The sequence below is a fragment of the Trachurus japonicus genome, chromosome 21 (genome assembly GCF_045865225.1).
Source record: "Trachurus japonicus isolate A0001 chromosome 21, Traja_1.0".
Classification (NCBI taxonomy): domain Eukaryota; kingdom Metazoa; phylum Chordata; class Actinopteri; order Carangiformes; family Carangidae; genus Trachurus; species Trachurus japonicus.
Window position 1 is genome coordinate 22,549,884 of NC_140927.1, and position 14,749 is coordinate 22,564,632.

The 14,749-nt window shown below is 43.5% G+C and overlaps 2 protein-coding genes across 3 annotated transcripts in view; both read left to right on the plus strand.

Annotated features, from left to right (window-relative positions):
- Nucleotides 1-4,573, plus strand: part of bcor (BCL6 corepressor) — a 36,367-nt gene extending 31,794 nt beyond the window's left edge. For both annotated transcript variants that reach the window (XM_085765659.1, XM_085765660.1), the window contains 4 exons: nt 201-346; nt 2,828-2,905; nt 3,112-3,265; nt 3,383-4,573. In XM_085765659.1, coding sequence (XP_085621785.1) covers nt 201-346; nt 2,828-2,905; nt 3,112-3,265; nt 3,383-3,713 — 709 coding nt within the window. In that variant the 3' untranslated portion in view covers nt 3,714-4,573. The remainder of the gene's footprint in view (nt 1-200; nt 347-2,827; nt 2,906-3,111; nt 3,266-3,382) is intronic.
- A 2,853-nt stretch (nt 4,574-7,426) lies between these two features.
- On the plus strand, nt 7,427-14,273 carry atp6ap2 (ATPase H+ transporting accessory protein 2). Its single transcript, XM_085764517.1, has 9 exons — nt 7,427-7,531; nt 8,855-8,985; nt 9,102-9,230; nt 9,372-9,467; nt 9,560-9,697; nt 10,518-10,571; nt 10,668-10,817; nt 10,917-11,036; nt 13,339-14,273. The coding sequence occupies exons 1-9, from the start codon at nt 7,456-7,458 to the stop codon at nt 13,531-13,533; spliced, it is 1,089 nt and encodes a 362-aa protein (XP_085620643.1). The 5' UTR covers nt 7,427-7,455; the 3' UTR covers nt 13,534-14,273.
- The last annotated feature ends 476 nt before the right edge of the window (nt 14,274-14,749 follow it).

A 14,749-nucleotide genomic window follows, 5' to 3' on the forward strand; every position in this document is an offset into this window, starting at 1 on the left:
CGAATGTGTTTTCTCCTGTTTCATTGAAGAAACAGATGCTGCCAATAGTTTGACGTCAGTTTTCGCAGTTACTATGACAGTGATGCAATTTAACCTTTAGTCCAGACCAAAATCAATTACCCATGCAAATGCTGTGAGATCTGTTCCCATTTGTGCTGTTGCTTAATACTGACTGTGTGTTTGTGTTTGTGTTGGTCCAGGCCGATTCATGACGCCGTGGAGAACGACCACCTGGACGTGGTTCGAGTCCTGCTGTCCTACGGCGCCGACCCCACCCTGGCCACGTACTCTGGCCGCGGCCTCCTCAAGATGACCCACAGCGACGGCATGGAGCGCTTCCTCACCGGTAAGATCCCAGCTGAGCTTTCCAGTCTAGTCACAGACACGGTTTATAGAAGAGTTTAGAGATACAGAGGTCATGAGTCACAGGATTAGGACTGGCTGTGTTATTTCCTGGCTTCAAAAAATAAAAAAATAAAGAATTGAGGACCCGGGGATTTTGGCTACTTCTATTTAAAGCAGGGATTCCCATGCCACTGATGTCAATCGGAAAAAAATGAAAATGAACTCTTGCATCCGTCCAAGTACTCAGCAACGGCACAGCATCTGCATCTGTTACAAATGAGGCTGGTATGGATTTTGAAAACAACATGTAAACGGTACATTTTTATTTTGTTTATTCTTGAAAGTTAGAAATCAAAGCAAAAGTTTCATTTAAAATCTGTTTTTCTTCTTGCTTTTCTCTTTGCGTTTTCCAAAAAATTTTATTTGCCTGAAATTTGCAAAACACTCCCATTTTCTCATTTATGTGTTTTTTTTTGCAACAAGCACATTAGTATAAAGTTTCCTCCCTCATACAGAAAAAATATCACCAAAAAGTGAAGGAAGTTGAGCGTTAATGTGCCTCAACCGCAAATCACAACATTACAAACGCTTGAAAAAGGAAGTAAAAGGGCAAGTCAGTGGGGTTTGTTTTAGTCAGCGGGGGGCGGGAGGGGGGGGGGGCACATCGAGGTGGGGCAAGGGGTAAATAGCTGAAAAGACCGGTCAGCAGCCCAGTTCCCAAACGCTCCAGTCTTGGCTCATTCACTGTTTGCTGTTCTTTTTCTGCTCTGACCTCTGTGCAACCTGTTGGTATGAGTCCCTCTCTTTAAATCCTCATCCCAGCCCCCCCCCCACCCCAAAAAAAAAAAAAAACCCACCATGAGACATGTTCAGATCTGTCATCCTGCCCCTCCCTTCCCCATCCCCATCCTACCGCCGCTCCCCTCCCCTCCCCTCCCTTGACCACCTGTTAGACGGGGAGCCTCAGCCCGCCGCCGCCGGGGTGCGTGCTGCTGCCTCTGAGCTCCTCTATCTGGTTACTTAGCAACGCCAACTGTGTTTGCTCAGCGTACGTGCGGAAATGGGCTTCGCTCTGGCTGGAGAGAGACTCTGCTTTTGAATGTGTGTGTGTGTGTCTTTTCACAAGGCTGCCTGCCACGCTACATACAGCCCTGACTGACGTGGTGTGTTTAGAGGGCTCGCCTGAATGTTTGTAGTTAAACTGAGACAACACACCGAGTCGACACGAGGAGGAAATGAAAGCACGCAGACACACAGAGACACACACAGACACACAGACACACACTTCCTCCGTCGCTGGGCTGCTTAATATTACATGAAGACCTAACTAGGTAAAAGCAATTATCTGAGGCTTTAGCGAGAGGAGGCAGGCGGCAGAAAAGAACGTGGGATGAGGGAAATGAACAGGTGTAAGTTCACGGCCGGTGGAGGAGCGGCGAACAGGTTTAGTGCAGGAAAAAAGAAAAAAAAAAGAGGAAGATTTATGTGTGGCTGGCTGGAAAGATGGTGTCGAATTTTGAAAAGAGCGTGGATGGATAGATCGATGGCTCGCTAGATTGACAGAGCGGGGGAGAGAGAGGGAGAAGGAGAGGGAGGGAGATCGAGCACCGGAGAAAATGAGCGAGAGCGAGCGATTGCTGCTGCTGCTGCCGCTGCTGCCGCCCTCCCTCCCTCCACCTGGTCCCACTCATCTGGAGGCCGTTAATCCCTCCAAACACACGCCAGACGCCCCACGCCTCAGCACTGGCACAAAGCCCAGCTCTCACTCTGCGAATGTGTGTGTGTGTGTGTGTGTGTGTGTGTGTGTGTGTGTGTGTTCACGCGCATGCTGAATACACACTTTGCTCTCGCTGTGTGTGCTTACCCAGCTCCCTCTGCTTGTTTGTTTCCAGCCCTCTCGCTCGCTCGCTCACTCGCTCTGTGTGTGTGTGTGTGTGTGTGTGTGTGTGTGTGTGTGTGTGTGTGTGTGTGTGTGTGTGTGTGTGTGTGTGTGTGTGTGTGTGTGTGTGTGTGTGTGTGTGTGTGTGTGTGTGTGTGTGCGCGCGCGCACGCTCAGCGACTGTGTGGTTCTTGTTTGATTCCTGGCAGCCGTCTGTAGCCCCGCTCTGAACTGAGCCAGCTCTAACCCAGCGGAGACAGTCGCTCTCCTCCCCCGTGGTACAGCCGCTGGCCCCTGACCATCAGCCCCCCACCACCCCCTCTCCTCCTCCCCTCCTCCCTCCCTCCCTCCCTCCTCCCCCCCTCCCTCCCTCCTCCTCCCCCAAAACATTTGCTCTGTTTGTTTCTCTTTTCTCTCTTGACACTGCCCCTCCTCCTCCATCCCCTCCACCACCACCTCCTCCTCCTCCTCCTCTTCTATTTTACCGCACTCTTTATCCATTTTTCTGCTGTAGTCTCCAAGGGCAATTGTATTTGCCCTGTTGCCTGTCCCCAAGGCTCCAGCTCTTGAATAACCGGCTCCGCTCCTCTCTTCTCTCCATAGATTATTTCGCTGACCTTCAGGGGCGCTCGGATGACGACCCAGGGCTTTATTGGGAATTCTATGGCAGCGCTGTGTGTGGTGAGTAGCTACCGATCACTGCTGCGTCTGTGATTTTCTTTCATTATTATTTATTTATTTTGCTTACAAAAGTGTTTTTCTTTTTTTTTTCTTTTAAATATTCAGTGCTAGCAAGCTTTGAACAAAAACATGTCTTGCATCTCCTATGATAATGTGGATGCTCGCTAAAATAAAAAATGATTCATGTGCTCTTTTAATTATGTCAGAGTCGAGCGAAGAGGGTGGGGTCTACGACATCCTGGCAGACCCGCCGGGCCCCGAGGACGAGGATGAGGATGATAAAAGGGAGGTGTTTGAGTTTGAGTTCTCCGACCGACCTCTGCTGCCCTGCTACAACATCCAGGTGTCCCTCTCCCAAGGGTGAGCTTTGATCTCAAGAGCAGACGCGCCGGCTGTAATTCACCTCGCCTCGCTGTCGAGCCTCATTCCTAAACGTTGGTTGATTTGATTTTTTTTTTTTTTGTGTGTGTCTTCCAGGCCGAGAAACTGGCTGCTGCTGTCGGACGTGCTTCGCCGGCTGCGGATGTCAGCTCGAGGTTTCCGACAGGCCTTCCCCCACATGGAGGTGGTGACGGTGGCGGAGGCGGAGTTTTACCAGCAGGCCTCCCTGTCGCAGCTGTTCTCCTGCCCAGAGGAGCTGGAGGGTTTCCATCCTGACAGCAAGGAGCTCTTAGACCTGGTGGAGGACAGCGCCGAGCTGGCTGCTCTGCTGGGCTCCACACTGGAGTGTCTGGACGACCGCTGGGACCACCCAGGGGACAAACTGAAGGACAAAATCAAGGCTGTTGGCAAGCTGGGCTCATCCTGACCCCTGGCTGGAGGAGCCCCTGAAAAACCTGGACCTTGATCCGTACCGACTGCAGTTTTTTTGCTTTAGAACCAACCAGGGGTTACGATGAAGATGATGATGATAATGCCTTAGCCTGACCCTTAGCTCCTGCGCTTCGGCCCCTGCTCTGGTCCAGCACTGGTGCACTGTACAGACGGACTTGACCTGCCGGCTGACCGGGCTGCTCGGATTATTTCCCTCCGTTAACTGAGGATCAATACGTTTGTGGCTCAGTAGGCTTAATAATGGTCTTATTTTTATAAATTAATATATGTATAAGTAAATAATTAATATCAAGAGATTTGTTTTCTTTCGGATGTTGCTCACGACTCCTCTGGAAGATTTTGTATGGCAACAGAGTGTAGTCGTGTTGTCAGCGCTTGGATGGAGCGTGTGAGCGCGCACATTGTCCATGTGTGTAGCTGTACAGGATAGTACTGAGACTGTGCTATTGAATGTGGTATTTGTGTTTATAGGAAGCACATGATGTCCTGTTTTTTTTTTTTTCTTTCCTCCTCAGACTTTAGCACTCGCTCGAGCCTCAGGGGCCGTTTGTTGTATCTTTTTTTCCCCCCCAACGCTCAGATTTTGCTTCCTGTTTAGTCTGTAATTTAACATGCAAAACTACAAAAAATGTTTGTATAATAAAGTTTTAAGATAATGTTGATATTCACCCTTCGGCACAGAGCTTGTATATAACAGGGAGGCTACTGCAGTAAAGTAATTTTTGGTGTGTTCATTTTTTTGTTTTAACTTTGTAATTAAAATATCTCATAATTTGTATTTATATTTTACAAAAGAAGTTGCTTTAAAATAAATATACAAACTGCAAGATGAAACACGCGTTCTGTTCCTCATTGTGTCTGAATGCAGAGAGGTTTCGCTGGCTGCTCTGTCAATAAATTAAAACCCTGCTTAATTATCCTATGCTCCTCTTATGTAGCCAAGGTCCCATCAGCAGCAATATATATCCTATATTGCCATCTTTTGGTATATTTTTGTACTGTAGGAGTCACGCGGTTCGTTGCTGCTGCCATGATCGCATGGCTCATGATCTTCAGCTGTGGGATGAAAAGCTTGTGGCTTGCAGCGCCCTCCAGTGTTCAGGACTGTTACCAGACAATGATCCGTCTGAGCTAAATCCTTTTTTATTTTTTTTAAATACTGATGTTTTTAAATAATTGTCATGACAACAATTGAAAGCATATTACTTTTTAACATGACTGACCAATTGGAATTTATTTTGTTGTGGCCTCGCCGTGTGTTTATATGTTTCTTTCATTACCATGAACATGCACTGTTGTTTATTGTTATATGATGCCCTGTCCTGCTGGCATATATCATCACTGCCACACAAAATCCATGGCCCAAAATATACACAACACCCACACTACTTGCTCTTGAGTATATGTAGATGACTCATTTTTGAATTAAAGATTAGTTTCAGATGGAACAAATAGACACTGGGCAGTGAAGCTGGAAAATATTAACAGATTAATGCATTGTTGTTATTTTCTGTTAGCCTACTTTACGTGGAAGATCGGGAACTGGAGGAGAATCAAGGGTTTTTGGGGGCAAACCTGGATCATAGAAGTAAACTGCCCAAGACCCCCGGTGGTGCCAGAAGCTTTAAGGCTTATTTTATATAGATAATTTCAATTCTTCTAACCCTTTTCTGTTTCCATTGTGCTCATGTGTACCATTTTGTAAACAAAGTGTATTTTATTTAAAGTAGTAACCAACTGGATCAAATTGTTTTTATTCCGGGAAAGGATGTTTATCATAATCTATTTATTAATCTGGCAATTAACTTAATTGATTAATCATTGAAGTGATTAAACAATAGAAGTAATGTCCATCACAATTTGTCCAACCATCAATCCCAATTCCCAAAGGTATTTAATCCTACTTTCAGAGAAGACAGAACAACTCAACTAGAATTTGTGAATATTTGCAACTTTTGTTTTGAAAATCTTTTAATCAGTTTTTCCCGTTACAAAAACTCCATTTAATTTTGTGTTGACCAACTGATTGGTGGTTATTGGTGTCTAAAGAAAATAATGAAACTGACAATTATAATGTGGGTCAGTATGCTGGCATCACATCTTTAATACATTCTGTGTGCACAGAACAACACTCGATCTTCATCTGCTCACATTAACATGTCAAATTGAGCACCGACGCTCTGGCCTCCCGAGGCTGCAGAGAAGACACCTAGCAGCTCTGCAGCAGTGTGTCAGCATGACAATCTGGTCCAGCTTCAACAAAAATGATGACTGAACTAAAGGCGAGCCACACAAGGCTGATAGACTCCCAAATTAAATTCTCCACTGCCCGGTATCTGCAGAGTGGGTGCAAAGAGATCTGTGGCAGGCTGCCAAGAGCTGGGGCCCAAAATTTAAGGGGAGGTTTTAGTTGATCCACAAGCTGACATTAACGCTTTAGAGAGGGGCATGGAAAATCCTGTCCCTTGGGGCATAAATAAACCCCCTGAAGAAATCCTCTGAGGAAAGAGAGGAAACAGACTAAAATCATCATCAGGCCTCGGGGTAATCTTCAGACTTATTTCTATGTCAAAAAGATTACTGAGGATGTGCAACATGGATGCTCATTTCATTTCACTGCATGAGTTAAGAGAGCTTTATGAAGTGAAGTCCGGGCTTTATAGCTGCTGTCTCCAGGCGGACAGGAATTGGCCCATTTCACATATTCAGGTAAAGGTCATGGAGTGACAGGAGGCTGTCGATGTGCTAATTGAGATGCTGGGAAGAAGAAGAAGAGGAAGGAGAAGAAAAAAAGTGTGCAGCAGCCCCTCAGACCAAGTCAATGTCATATATCCTGAGGCTGAGAGTGCAGGAGGGTCACTCTTAGCGTCAAGAGCTGTTCTCTGACTAACATCCCTCTTTACTGAGCAGCAGGATGTAATTTTAGAGATAAAGGCTTGCCTCTGAATATAAGCCTCTAATAACCCACTATTATAGTTTATTAATGGATGTCATCCAAGTGGAAAAAAAAGACTGGGCCCTAAGTTTCTGTAAGGCATTCATTTTGCACAAGATGCTCTTCACTACTCTGTTGTGAAAGGTTTTTTTTTCTTTTTTCGTTTTAGTGCCAACGAAGATGCACTATAGTGGTGGTAGGTAGCCCTAAAGCTATTGTTTGTGTTCTGCTGGTGTGTGGTCCATGGAAATTTGTACATTTGAAGTGCTGCAGAAATAAGTTGTTATATTTGTATGACATACAGCTGTATGCAAAAGCTTAAGCACACTCAGTGAACCTTCATTAACACCCATGGACTCCTCCAAGCAGCTGACTGAGAATCTGAGAAAGGGGGGAGAAAAATCAACTTATCAATTCATTAAAAAAAAAAAATTCCTTCTCCTCAAATATGTTATTATCCAAAACATTTTCAATCTCATTATGATAAAAGTATTAAATATTGTTAATGAAATAAACAATAAAGCAAAACCTCAGAAAGAAATATAGGCTACAAAGTAGAAGGTTCCGACAATTACAAATTAATTAAAAAATTAAAAAATAAATAAAATTAAATAAAAAGCTTTTTAACCAAATCATCTAAGAGTGAATTGATTGTAAAAGAAAGATGCTTTTTATTTTATTTTATTTTATTTTTTACTATGCGTCAGATTTCGTCACGTCATTCCTTGCTGCGTGGTGACGTCAGGTCAGCTGATCCCTGCTGGAGAGAGGACGGAGAAAGATGTCGCTGACAAACTGGCTAAGGATGGAGGCTGTTTTCTCCGTGGCGTTTGTCCTCGGCTTGCTCGCTTCTACCGGTAAGAGATGACCCCACACACCGACAGACAGAGAATTAGGTCACGGTTCAGTTTTTATGTTTTAGTCTCCCACGCACAGAACAACCTCACCCTCGCTCCTCCATTTAAACCTTTCACTGCAGCGTCCTGAATCCTCTCTGGATTCATCGTTAGCATCGCCCTGTAGCTTGGTGATCGTCTCTCATCGTTTGCTCTGTTACAACAGCCTCGATATGAATTCGGATATGTGAAATAATCGATCTGTTCTAGTCGTGTTTTGGATATTAAATCGATATGAGATGCCCACTGTATGTTGGCTATGTGACTGGAGATCACAGCGTTAAGTTAGCTTGTTGCTAACACTGTCTTAGCACACATTAGCGCAGCGTTACGTTAAAGCCAAAGACGGTTTAAAGCTACCAAGTTTTTTGACATTTTATTAACAATTTCTTTGATATCATAGAAGATTTGAAGGCAAAACGTGTATTTATTTGCTTCCTGGTAGCTAATTCCCACTCCACGGTCCGGTGTCCTGTCATGTGACGGGCTAGTTCCTCTTTAACGCTCATCAGCAGCTCTGTCACGGGGTCGTGCCTCCATTCACAGCCGCGATGAAGTTGATGGTGCTTTTCTCTTTTTCTCTGACCCGTGAGGTCCAGTCAGGCTTTTGCCGGTGCTGATGTTTACTCTGTCCCACAATTAACATGTGAGTGAGAATTAATTATAGCGGCACAGTGACAGAAGTGACATGGCCTCTCATTGCAAATCTCCTCCTGTCCATTACTGATGAAGATGAATTGTCTTCTTGTCTTAACCTAAATCCATATTTAATAAGCACCACTGCAGCAGCAATGTGTATAAATTAAGCAATAAGAAGTGCCGAAATAAAAGTCACCTCTTTATTAACTCATTAACTCCTTCCTTGTCTTAAAATACTTTATATTTTGCACAATAGTGGGGAATAAAAGAGTATTTTGGACACTTATGAGTCATCGTCACTGATGCATCACGCGACTGAATGCAAATTTTCCTATCAAGAACAGAGCATAGCAAAATATACGCCTGCCAAGGACACTTATTTTTGTTTGTTTTAAAAGGATATGTGAGGAAGCCGTGTCATGCACAATTGAGTCACTGAAAAACTAAAAATATAAAAATACAAATACAATACAAATACAAAAATATAACATAGAAAATGAGAGATTAGACAGGGGGGGTTTAAATACAGCACCAGTAATTCATAATCATAGTCATTATTATTCTTGTAAACATAGATGAACACCTAAATATTTATGAACTTTCTTTCTTGAATTGACAATGCCAACCCTTTCATGTCTCCCACAGGTGTCCATGGCGACAGCTTGACAGTGCTCCAGGCTCCAGAGTTTGTCTCCTTCCAGAAAGGAGACTGGCCCGTGTCTGGAGAGAAGATCCCTGACCTGGTGGCTCTAACCATGGGCTTCTCTGTTCAGGAGGTGCTTTGTTTATTTTAAAAGGAGTGCTCCTTGTGTATTTACCAAAGTAACTTACGCTCCTGATTGTGGTAGGTAGTGCGCTCTTTTGTTTACAGTGTGTGTGTTCATTTGTGCAGGATCTGTCCTGGCCAGGCCTGCAGGCCGGTCCGTTATTCCAGCGGCCCCGGGCCAACGTCCTGGTGGTGGTGAGAGGAGTCGATAGCTTGGCCCTGCCTCAGAGTGTGGCTTCCTACCCGCTGGAGAATGTGAGTCAGACCTGACTGGGGCCTTACTTGGATGTTTTGCACATCAAATGCATGACTTGGTGTAAAAATAACTGAAGGCTGGGATGTAATTTTGAAAGAGCCGGCTTGGTTTTTCAGTGGGTCATCTTCTTTTTCTTGCAGCCCGTACCCTTCACCTTGGATAGTGTTGCAGAGACGGTGCACTCTCTGTTTGCTGAGGACACCCCTGTCGTGCTGCAACTGGCCCCTAGTGAGGAGGTAATGAAAATACATGCACACTGAATATGGCATGCATAACATCTGTGAAATCACTCTTAAAGTGCTCATGAGTTATTTTTTTCCCCCCTCAGAGGCTGTATATGCTCGGCAAGGCCAATGCAGTGTTTGAGGACCTCCCAGTCACCTTGCAGCAGATCCGTGCCCGTCTGTCCCAGGATGGCTCCGTGCTGGCCTCCCTGCCCCTCAACTCCCTCAGCAGAAACGCAGAGGTCTGTTTCTGTCCACAAAACCAAACCACACAAAGCTTATTGTTTTGTTGTTGTTGTTATGTAAATCTAATGTACAGTAGTTTTGTAAGACAAAATTGCAATGGCAATATGGCACAAAGGGTTTGTTCTTTTTTAAATTATACCCTACTTCCAAAATAGGATGTTGATATATATGTTTGGTGTAGTTTTAGAACACAGTGGCATGTACAGTAGTTGATGTACATAGTGATGGTAGTGACATTTCCAGAATATTTGTGGCTCCTGCTAACACCGCATCCTGACATACAGCGAGCCAGCGAAACAATGAAGAAATCTTGCGCGAAGGTGTCCTGATAATATGCAGCGTGACAATTTTGTCACGAGTATATTCTATTGGTTCAGAATTCAAACCAATCAAATTATCGAGGGATGTAAACAAACTTCTGGCGCTATTGTTTAGATCTGACATTTCCTGGTTGCCATTTTTGACATCTTGGACTGAACTATTAAAATGAATTTCTCCTTGTCCATGCTTGCCAGTCGGTTGTTCTCCTCTCTCTGCTAACTAGCTTATCAACAGGAAGCAGCGTGTACTTTTCAACCAATAAGAAGTGTTTAGGGGCGGGACACTGCCGCAAAACGTCAGGACAGGCTGATTGAAAAGTACACATCTAATCACTTTTTCTCGCGCGCTTGTGTCGCTTTATGTCAGGATGGGGTGTAAGATGGATTATACTTACTTGTTGCTCATGATATCTCATTTTTTATGTCCTTGAATTTCACTGGATTGTTGTTTGGACTCTGTTTATAGTTTCTTGTGTCTGTTGTTGCTGCTTTTCAGGCTGATCTTCTCTTCCTGTCTGAGGTCCAAGTGCTGCACGATATCACTGCTCTTGTAAGTCAACCTGATAAAATCTAAAGCATTTTTCTTTTTTTCTCTTGATCATGAGGATAGTTGATCAGGTTTGACTCTGATGTCTATGTCTTGTAGCTTCAGAGACACAGACATCTGGCTAAGGACCACTCCCCCGACCTGTACTCCCTGGAGCTGTCTGGCCTGGAGGAGCTGAGCCGTCTCTACGGTCAGGACTCTCCCCAGTACCGTGATGCCACGGCCATCCTCGCCTCCGTCTTACAGAAGGTGAGGAGGAGGAAGAGAAGATCTGAAGAAGCGACAGGCCTCGTCAACACAACCTCCTCAATCATCAATATGACCATGCGTGTGTCTTTGTCATTGCAGTTTGGCGAGGATGTGTATGCTCTCTATGGCAACAGCGCTGTGGTGGAGGTTGTGACAGTGAAGACTTTTGAGGCCCCTCTGACCAGGAAGTCTCGTTCAATCCTGCAGTCCCAACAGATTGTAAGTATGACACGAACGTTAAATAATAAAATAATGATTCAGTGGATCCTTATCCGCAAATACAATTAACTTGACTTTACCTCCTTATTATGCAATAACACCATCCTCTAAAATGCAGAAAAAGGTGAGTTAAACTTCTCAAACCATTGGTTGACTTTGGACTTGAGTAGTTTTAGTTTAGTTTAGTTTAGTAACTGTGTGTGCGAGTGTTTTAGATGTGGATAGTTATAGTGTAATTTCTGCTTGCTTATTTTGTTTAGCCCCGGTGTGGTTTGTACACAGTGTCTTGTAAGTCCACATGGGCAGCGAGTCCCTGTGGTGTGAGGGCTGGACAATTACTCAGATTTTAATCGGGATTTCGTTTTTGGATCCAAACCATCTCAAATCTTATATAATCGGTTGGTTAGTTGGTTAGTTAGCACCTCTGGCCTCTTGTTGGTGGTTCATAAAAATGTGCACAATCAAGCCCCCCTGCCAGTATACATACATAGTCATGTAAATCATCTAGTGTCACTATTGGCCAAAATAATCGTGATAATGATTTCCGCCATAATCGTCCAGTCCTATTTGGTGTGTATGATAAACCCTTCTGAGCCTATTTTCTTTTTGAATACTTTATATACCACATAAAAAAATGTTTAACATGCCCATACTTGGTACTTTCCTTTTTCAGCACAACTTTATTTATATGATCTGATCTTTTTTTTTTTTTTCACTTTAACCTACTTTATTAACACATCGGGCCCAAAAATACACAGAAATCATCAAATCCGAATTGAAAAAATATACTTCAACCGATCCATGTCAGACGTCTCAGGTATATTCTGATTACACCTCTTTTTCCCGAACATATGGTAAGAAGTACAGCGCCTGCCCCTTCCATCCCATCTTCCGGATAAATATTTTTTGTACAATCAAATAAAAACTATCATATCTCAGTTTTATGTGGTCTATCAAAGTCAAATAAAAACTGTGAGAGAGTTTCAAAACCACACTCTTGAGTTGAGTTGACGGCAGCGCTCCAGGTGACCTAGTTTCGTTTTTACGGTGCTTTTGAAGATGTCATGTGATCTGATCACGCCGCCGTGTTCATAGAGGGTTAAATTTACATATTACCATGTAGTGTAGAATGAAAATGTGGGCGACTTGATGGTTGTGTGATGTGTAGCCAGTCTGCCACAGCCCAGTCAAGTTGTCAGGAGGCTGCTAACAGCTACATTTTGCTGTGCCGGCATATGTTCCAGCTTACATGGATTCGTCTGGATGTGGCATTTATTGCTGGTGCAGGGTGAGCCACGCCACATGAAGCTCAAGTAGAGTCTGCACTGCATCAGCAGGCAGTTTACAGCGCAATGGCAGCATGTGGAGGGGAGAGCTGAAGGCACGAAGGTCCGACTGCACAGACATGAGAGGAGAGAAACCGCTCACCTGCTGCAATCCCTGCTGCTGCCAAACCATAGCTAATGTGCACCATCTTAAAAACTGAAACTACATGTTGGTGCCATGGAAACACATGTGGAAAACTGTGATTGGTCAGTTTGAGTGGCTTGCGTTATCTCCAGCAAAGTTTTAATGCAGGTGGAGATAATTAAAAAAAACACAAAGACAACTGAAGAAAATCTCCAGTAAATCTGCTGCTGTGTATCACAGTGAAATAACATAAAAATGGTGATTGCACAGCAGTAGCAAAAGTTAGCCGGAGTTGAAGAAAAACCTGACACAGTATAAACACAGTTGCAGTGCGGAATACGATGAAAACATATTACGAACATAAACGTATACGACACATGAGTTGAATGTTGTAGAGGAGCGCTCAATTTGTGTCTGAACCAAAAATTAAAACCTGAACTCTCTATATTTATGGCGTTACTGTAGTTCACCCCTAAAGTCCAGTTTCAGTCTGTGCATGTTGGTTTTTTATGACTTGGGTCTGGAACCAGGGAATGCTTTGATCATCCACTCTAATAAAATGGGTACGGGGGAAACGGGGGTGAGAAGGTGACGGGGTCCTGCAGAGACAGACCACCAGACAGTCATGTTAATGCATCTCATGAGATGTTGCCTTCTTCTCACGCTCACATCCTGTTGGATACTTATCACATGCACAGAGGAGGGAAAAAAGTATACGGTCTGGTTTGGGTGGCAGACGACTGATTTTAAAAAAAAAATAAAAAAAAAATAACAGGTCACGGTGTGTAAACAGTTTGATGTGACAGTGAGTGCATTCATTTTAGTCATAAAAGCAACCAAATGTGTAGAAATAGCTAATTTAACTAATAACTCACTGTTTGTTTGTTTACAGAGTAACCCAGGCAGCCCATACAACCTGGCCTACAAGTACAACTTCCACTACGCGGTGGTCTTCAACATCGTGCTGTGGCTGATGATCGCCCTGGCCCTGGCCGTCATCGCCGTCGCCTACAACCTGTGGAACATGGACCCAGGATATGACAGCATCATCTACAGGATGACCAATCAGAAGATCAGGATGGATTAAATCCATCAGCACTCCAGCCGTCCTCTTAGATCCCTGTAGTGAATGTATGTGGGTTTTTTTTGTTTTTTTTTTTTGTGTGAGGTCCTGTGTAGTAAAAGACCTGTGACAACTTGATGGGAGAGAGCTGAACACTGAATCAACTTTTTTGTTTACAGCACTGGGGTAATAACGGACAAAGAAAATATCAACACGGCAGTAGCTATCTCTTGAATTTTCCTTCATAAAGTGGTTAAATATCATCCTCCACCGGTGTGTACACTGCACCAACTCACCCTTCCTTATCCTTTCAAACTCACAGCTCACATCATTCCTTGCGAACTTAAACTCTTCACTATGTTTAATTCTTCCCCGGTGATTGCAATTGTATTTTTTATTGTAAAAAAAAAAAGAAGAAAAAATTTATCGTAATGTCATGAAAGAATGAGATCTGTCTGGTTTCTGTGTGAAATTGTTGTGCTTGTCTTGATGTGTGAAACTGTTAAGTTAAATGAAATCTATGTGTATATATTGAATATACAAATGCAACTGTATGAGAAACTGCTGTACTCTTATTGTGAAAAGATTTGTGCAGTGTTTATTCCAGGTAGGTCCTGGTACCCTGCTTCTATCCCAAATGAAGACTAAGTATTGGATTACATAAATACTTGATCGTAATCTAGGTTGTTAGGATTGGTTATGGATAAATGAAGCTCTGTAAATTGCAATAAAATGCCTGACAATAAATTATTACATGGATTAAACTGATTGTCTTTCACTTACTAAGTCTCCATAACAAGGATGGTGCACCTATTCATACTACAATGAACTGTGACTTGCAAGGATGAACTTCTTAGCAGTGGACAGGAGGAGAACCTAATTACCACATTATATAGAATCTAGATAACACATCATATTCGGAAATAAGGAAATGCATCCGTCTTTCAAGAGCTAATAATTAACCAGTTACTGCTGGTAGAATAAAGTAAACAAAACAAAGATTCGTCGTCTACTTTGCATTATCTCTTCGTCTAAACATGTCAAATCGACACGTAACACATTTGCAAAGGCGATCACTGTAGATATTATTACTGTACCTCATCTCAATCCTCTTTTCCTTTTTAAATATTCTGACCAGCGCTCTGTCACATGGGCCATGTTATATTGCGTAAGCGCTCAGCCAATCAGAAAACAGAACGCATATTTAAGTCCCGCCCCTGATATCTCCTGCTGTATTTGA

Coding starts and splice junctions, on each gene's coding strand:
- atp6ap2 (XM_085764517.1), top strand. CDS start 7,456: ATGTCGCTGACAAACTGGCTAAGGATGGAGGCTGTTTTCTCCGTGGCG. Junction 8,986..9,101: donor TGGGCTTCTCTGTTCAGGAG/GTGCTTTGTTTA, acceptor TCATTTGTGCAG/GATCTGTCCTGGCCAGGCCT. Junction 10,818..10,916: donor TCGCCTCCGTCTTACAGAAG/GTGAGGAGGAGG, acceptor TTGTCATTGCAG/TTTGGCGAGGATGTGTATGC.